At 35.3% G+C, this 7,274-nt stretch overlaps 1 protein-coding gene across 1 annotated transcript; it reads right to left on the minus strand.

Moving 5' to 3' along the window:
* Nucleotides 1-4,125: 4,125 nt before the first annotated feature.
* On the minus strand, nucleotides 4,126-6,158 carry LOC115982110 (NAC domain-containing protein 83). The gene is made up of 3 exons (XM_031104629.1): nucleotides 5,527-6,158; nucleotides 4,878-5,164; nucleotides 4,126-4,643 (listed from the first exon to the last, which is right to left on the minus strand). Exons 1-3 carry the CDS (start codon nucleotides 5,705-5,707, stop codon nucleotides 4,341-4,343), a joined length of 771 nt encoding a protein of 256 aa, XP_030960489.1. The 5' UTR covers nucleotides 5,708-6,158; the 3' UTR covers nucleotides 4,126-4,340.
* Nucleotides 6,159-7,274: the final 1,116 nt, after the last annotated feature.

Below are 7,274 nucleotides of genomic sequence, written 5' to 3' on the forward strand. Positions count from 1 at the left end.
TAACTTTGCTTCTGTATGATTGTTTTGAATCAGAGTTTTCGTGCCTCATACAAAGTTTAGTTGCTTCATAGATATATATTTGGTGGCATTTTCTTGTCAAGTAGAATGCCCTCCTAAGTTGAAGGCTAAGATGAAATCTTATGCTTTTTTCATGGGGAATCCCAATCATAAATAGGTAGGACAAAACTGAATCTTGAGGTTCGTTGATGTGGTCCATTTCGGTGTTGATGAAAAATGCGGTTAGATAGATCATAGATGTGTGGACACGGAAACCACCGAAAGAAAGGTTGAAAATTCCCACCTAGTCCCCTTCTATACGTTGAAGACTGATCTTGACATTCATAAAAAGCTGAAAAAAATGGTTTTAATTTTCAACTGTGTCACTATAGCTCATAGGGTTTCTTGAAAATTTTCTGGCTATTCTTAAGCAAGTTTGCACTTTTACACGCAACCCCCTACCACATGCTTATTCTAGAAAACTTGTTCATGGGTTCTTCCAATGTAAACTTTTTGTCATTTCACATGAGATGTGATTTCAGCAGCTTGAATATTGAATACTGAAGACTTTCGACAACTCCACATGGTTGTGTATTTAGGGAGCCTTTTACTGCATATGTAGCTACTCCATCAGAAAGTAACTGTTGTTGTAAACACCGCATATAGAAAGAAACAAAGCCTTTCAATTATGCAGTTTATTGCTGTACCATGCACCCATCTGTCAATGAGCTCAGCATTCTGACCCTTCAGTGCTTGGGAGTTGGGGCACCTCTTCTGAGACAGCAGCCCAAACATCATTAATCCATTCATTTATGAGTAAATGACATTTACAACCAACCTAAATAGTAAATTGTTATTGTTATTAATTCTAAGTTAATTATTAACATTATATTTTTATCAACTAATAATAATTTACAATTTAAAATTGATTTTTACTGTTCAGACCATTTATATCTTTCCGACAAGTTGGTTTAAGTAAGTTTTTATGAAATGACTGATGAGTTTGGGCAATTTTGCCCTGCTGCAGGGAAACCCACAAATTTATTGTTATAGTTTCGTACAAGTTCCTGATACTTGAGTCCATAATCATAATTTGTGAGGTTCTTATTAGGCTTTGGATACCTTTTACTGTGTAAATTGGTTGACTAAGATTGACAAGCACGTCCGATGGTTGTTGAAGAGATGGGGGAGTCTTAAAAGCCTTCAATTGCAAACAGGGCCCGCCACATTTATATTATCATCAGGTATATTCATGTATGTATATTTGATCAGAGCATATCACTGGGAATGTGGTTAAAAAAATGGAGATGTCCTTGTTGCAGAGATACTAAGCAACCTTTTTAAAACTAAAATTTGTACAAACAAACTGCGTTTAAAAGTGGTTGGTTTCGGAACCAGTCAACATAATTGATAATTCATTCCCTGTCTATAAGGCAAAGGTGTTATGAAAATGTCAAAATTGCCCATTGCATATGATGCCCCACACAGTGTCTTTTCATTTCATATAAGTATTTGTAACCCAGGTGGGGTTTCTTTCTGTGATTGACCTAATCAGGTGAGCCTACTAAAGTTTGAGCTGTGAGTATGTGGTCTACCATGACGGGCTGCCCACGTGATTGACAATATGTAGCCCAAGTCAGCAATCCACAACCCAATTCTCACTCTCTCTCTCTCTCTCTCTTTCTCTCTCAACTTGTTTCTGTCATGAAAATGAAATTTTATATATAAAAGGTGACGTGAAGAACTCCAACAGCCTTAGGTGATTCTGAACCACTGTCACAAGAAACTCTGGTCGGCTATTTTTTTCATTATCTTATGTAAATTTAATTTCTCCTTAATGTTATTATGGCATAATAAGCTCAATAATACAAAATCAAACTGACATTCAAGTTTCAATCAGTCTCAAGCCACATATTTTGTCACAACTAGCAACTAGCAGTGCATGTCTCAGGCCCTAATTGAATTAATTTTTACAAGTGTCAATAGTAGTTTTCATGTGTAATTGATGGCATCTAATCACACGTCGATAAATGTGCAAGTTGTGTGAAAGCGTGTGTTCATAGAAGAACTAAGGATTGGGACACGTTGTCCTTCCTGTCCACTTGGCACTCACATATAGGATTTGTGGCCTGCCATTTAACTTATCTGGAACTAGCATATATGAATATGATATAATGCTTGTAGTTGTTTGAGTGCGGGGACAACCTAACTTATTGGTTTTGTTATACCATATTTTATATATATTACTTGAGTTAACAGATCCTTAAAAAAAATGGTAATACATAATAAGTATCTGATGATGATTATCATCATTTTGATAAGTTGTGTTTTCAGCTTAAACTATATATTGATGATTGGGTGAGTCAACTACAGCCATGTCGTGGCCCATGCATGTATGCCACGTCCACGACAATATGAACTGAATTTATCTTTTTTATTCTTAAAGTACTGTATTAGATGTGGTATACATTAATGTAGTGGTGAGTGTTTTACACTTTATTCAGGTCAAAGTTGCAGTCTAGTTGGAAGATAGAGAATCTCTCTCTGCAGATATTGGCTATATATTGTATAACAAATTCAAAAAGGAATATCATTGGAGAAATGCCTCTACTTATTTCCTATACCAAGAATATTAAAAACCATCTACTATGTATGATCCTATATACTTCTCTCTACTTACTAGAGCAACACTGTTCTAACCCTTTAATTTAGTAGAGTGATCTTATTATAGGGATATTATAAAACAACCGCCCTTAATTCCCATTTTTTGGGGTAATTTATGAATTTTTAACAAATTGGGAGAGGATTTACTACAATCTTATATGCAGCAATTGCTGTATATTGGGTAAGGTAGCGGCTAAAGAAAAGTGATAACAAATGAGTTAAGCGGGTTATGTGCGTTTCGTATGACTATTGAACATTTGTCACTTCTCTTTGATTGCCACCTTATCCTACATGTAGCTAGCAATTGTTGCATATAAGGTTGCAGCAAATCTTCTCACTTCACTCAATAAGTCATTTTTTATTGTTTTCACTTTTCACTCATGTTATTTTGGACTTTTCTTTGACTTATTTTATTCTCACAACTTGAATAAGCTCACTCTATCTTATCGTACATTAATCGATCTCTTCCTAACATTACCACATAAACTCTATAAATTGAAATGTTGTTACAAATGAGAAATAATAACTCAATCATTAATTTATTCTTTTATTAAAGTGACACCCATAAGTTTGTAACTTCTTCCTAAGTAATGTTAGCATTGGCTCAACAAATTTAGTATAGATTAATTTAATTCAAACTTACAGGAAGGTGCAAGAAATCATGTACTTTTAGTTTTAGGAACCGAATGCCATTGGATCAGTTTTCAAAGCTAGGGACCCCCAGTTCATTTTCAAAAGCTGCCGTCTCTGCACAAGAATCCATTAATTTCTACTCTCTACTTTCACCTACTAGTCTCGTAGGTTCAAATTTTAGTTAACCATGTTTCCCTACAGCAGCAATAGAGTAGTATACCTACCCTGCACGTTCCTTGTACTGGTATAATAGGAAGACAATTGCAACAAATGTTGTGGAAAAATACTTTCGGGTTGTCTGCTTTCTTTGAAAAAGAATCAACCTTGCAATTTTCAATGATCTTGGTTGGAGTATTTCAGCATGTTAGGACTTCGTCCAGGATGTCTGATTCTTTGAACAAGATTCCGCCATTTTTCCAATGATATGGATTTGAGTATTTATGAAGGCTACGATTTGGACTTTGGAGATGGGTTTGAAATTTTTTAGAGATTCCGTCTATTTGGACACAAGGTTAAGGAATTGGTTCTCTAAAGTGTAATTTTACCTTTCCCTAAAGGGAGAATGGGAACCACGTGCGATGCTGATCTTGCAAAGATCATGTTCTTATTCTTGTGCTTCCCAAAAATTGGTTTTCCTTTTGATAAAGTTCATATCACAGACACATACACACATGCCTTCTCTTTCCCCTCTTTCTTTTCCTTTTTCTTTTTCACCTCTCTGACTCTCTTTAGTACTCCCTTAAAAATCATTTTAACTATTGATAAAGAAATGCTTTTGCATGGTGGTGGGCTAAACATTGCCAAACCATGATTTGTTTTTTAGAGATAACATGTTTCAAATGCAAATACAGATTGATACCATAATTTTGAAGATTTGGGATTTGATTACAAAGTACCAAGACGTTAACATCCATGGCTCTCGACGTTTCTAAAGACAATTTGATGCCGATTAAGTGATGATCACATATAGGAGACATAGAAACTTACTGATATGAAATCAGATTTGCCCAATTTTACTTACTGGTACAAAGAACTAGTAAGAAGATTTATAAACTAGTTGGTTTTCTTCTAAAGTGGGGGAAACTATTGCAACTACTGCTTTCTTCGTGATCTGATTCATTAGAAGAGACCTCGGTGACTCCACTTGAACCTGAAGAAGAGGAAGCAGGGGCAACATTCAAATCAGTCCTCCCCTTTGTCATGAAGTCATAGAAAACAGGCTTAGTAGTCCTGAGTTTTCCAACAGTGTTTTCCTTCCCGGTTTGTACATTGTCATCCTCGCTTTTATTACTTCTTTTCTTCAAAAATATGCGGCAGAGAACCCAATTCTCCATTGGAACCACAGAGCTCTGCAGGACATGGAAATAAGATTGTTACATTTCCTAACAATTTCAGCCTAATTGACATGACCAATGCTGGTGGTTTATATAGCATAATTCAAAGAGTTCTTTTTGAAATGGGTTTGTTGCAATTTGTATAAGTCTGGTGTTATTGACACAATCACAAACCTTATGCCATTAATCATGCAGAGAAGAAATGTTAAGTAACTGAAATAAATAGAAGTGAAAAGTGAGAAAACTCACCTCGGTTGAGGTCTTGTTTTGTGGGGCATTGGAGGGTGAGGTTTCAGCAGTAACAAAGCGATACTCATGCATAATCCAATCAGTCCTAGAACCGTGTGGGGGTTTTCCTCTATAAAAAACCAGAGTTTTCTTCATCCCCACAACTTGGTTGCCCCTTGAAGTTACAATTTGCTTGTCAATTCCGGTGGCTTTCCAGTAACCAGAACCTGTGGCTCTGTTGGATCGGTTCCCATTGGGATACTTGGCTTCCCTTGTGCTGAAGTAGTACCTCTCTTGCTCCAAATCACCTGAACCCACAAACCCCATGTATAAGAACTAGTACTTCTCTTCAAAATTTAGCTTCTTTTTTTTATTATTCTTTTTCCTTTTTTTTGGTGCTAAAGTTCATCACTTTAGCCCTAGGAGCTGTTTCGTTTAGTACCATGGGAGCATACTATTCCTCAAAATGTTACAGTAAATTTATTTTCTATCCCTATGGCATTGTAGTTTTGGTTACATCTTAAGATTCCAAGAACCCACCTCAATATGTTGTGTAATTGAATAAATATATGAAATTTTTACATAGCTGTAGTTTTTTTTACAATTGTGAAAAAAGAAGAAGTTCCAAAGCTTTAATAATTAACTTGTATGTATATGTATGTTAATCTACCTGGCAAATCCCAAGGATCAAACTTGCAAACATCAACTTCAGGAATGATAGAGGCAGGTAAAGGGCACGAAAACACCTTGCGCTTCAAGTACTGAACAACAAGCTCCTCATCTGTTGGGTGGAATCGAAATCCAGGAGGCAATCTTAGCACACCATTCTTAACAAAGTTAAGCTTCTCCATCTCTTAAAACCAAAAGAAAAAAAAGAGTACAAACACCCTTAAAAAAAACTAAAACTCAGCCTTCAAAAAAACAAACTAATTATATAGCCTTCAAAATAAACTTTAGCCTATTTTATCTCTCAATATATATTTTAACTCAACCCAACTAAGCTACAATTGAAGCAACTCAAGCTGACTTTTTATAGCCCGATAAAAGTGTGGGGGGGATGGGAATAAATGAATAATAACAAAGGTCATCAACAAGGACAAGAAGAAACAAGAAGAACAAGAAAGAAAAGGGTGAGAGAGAAATTTATTAATAGAGGCACAAAGCCCCAAAGCAAAGAAAAAAAAAGGATCAAGAGAGGAAGAGTGGGGTGTTTTAAGATGTTGTGAGCTTGGTTTCTTTTATAGTAACGGGTATAAGAGAGGATGGGAAGAGAGAGAGAAAGAGAGAAAAAAAGAGGAGAAAGAATAGAATACGACGACACGTTTGGCGTAAACAAGACTCAAACTACTTTCCTTTGACGGACGCTATTTTTAATTTTCAACAAACGTATAAGAGTTTCATTTGGGCCTCCACGAAAAGGTTGAAGTTTTTTATTTAAACGAAACCGAATGCATCTAAAATATAAGACTAGTGGCATTCGACCTTTGTAGAATAACCGAAGCTGTTCAAGCTCTTTTGAAACATTTTTTTTTTCATCTTTTCTTTATACGATGGAAACTTGAGAAAGGAAATGAATTATTATTAAAATTTCATACCAATGAAAAAGATAGAGATTGGCGATTATAAAATTCTTAGAATTTTGGTTTAGCTCACGATTACATCACCCTTCCATCTTGATTAGCTTTAATTTTAAAACAATTCAATTAACGAGTGGTAAAATGTATTGGTTAAAGTTGAGTTTTTTAGTGTATTTGAACGAGTGTTGAAATATATTGGTTAATGATAAGTTTTTTAATGCAATCGATTGAATATTTTAATAAAGTCCAACAAATTTAGGTAAGTATATATTTCTTTTATTAAATTTTGCTACTTCTCAATACAGTATGATGAATTAGATTCCTCATTGACAAGTGGAGTTTGACACTTGTTAGTAAAAACCCATTAAAAAATAAGTAGTATTTTTTATGGAAAAGAAACAAAAACAGCTGATTTTATGGAAATTTCTTAAATTTTTTTAATATAAAAACTTGATTAAAAGATTCCGGTAACCAGACACTTAAAAAATAATAATGGGGGAAGAGATTTATGGACAATGGGGGGGGGGGCAATTTGGTCATGTAAAGGATGAGAGGTGTAATATAGAGAGAAAGTTATGGGGTGTAATGGTAATTTAGTAAGTACATGGAAGGGTCTCAGTCTCCCAGAAGTGAAGTCGTCAGCTTATGTCATGCTGACAGCTGGAAGTCACGAATGGCTTGAATGGGATTGCAAAAGTACAAACGTAACCTCTAAAACACATAGATGGGTAAAGGGGGAAGAAGGTAAGTACGGAATATATAAATATGCCTGCGGTTCTGCTGTGTATGGACTATGGACTAACCGTACCAAAAACCTTCTTTGCAACCTCCGAAGGTACAG

Source organism: Quercus lobata, chromosome 3 (genome assembly GCF_001633185.2).
Source record: "Quercus lobata isolate SW786 chromosome 3, ValleyOak3.0 Primary Assembly, whole genome shotgun sequence".
NCBI lineage: Eukaryota > Viridiplantae > Streptophyta > Magnoliopsida > Fagales > Fagaceae > Quercus > Quercus lobata.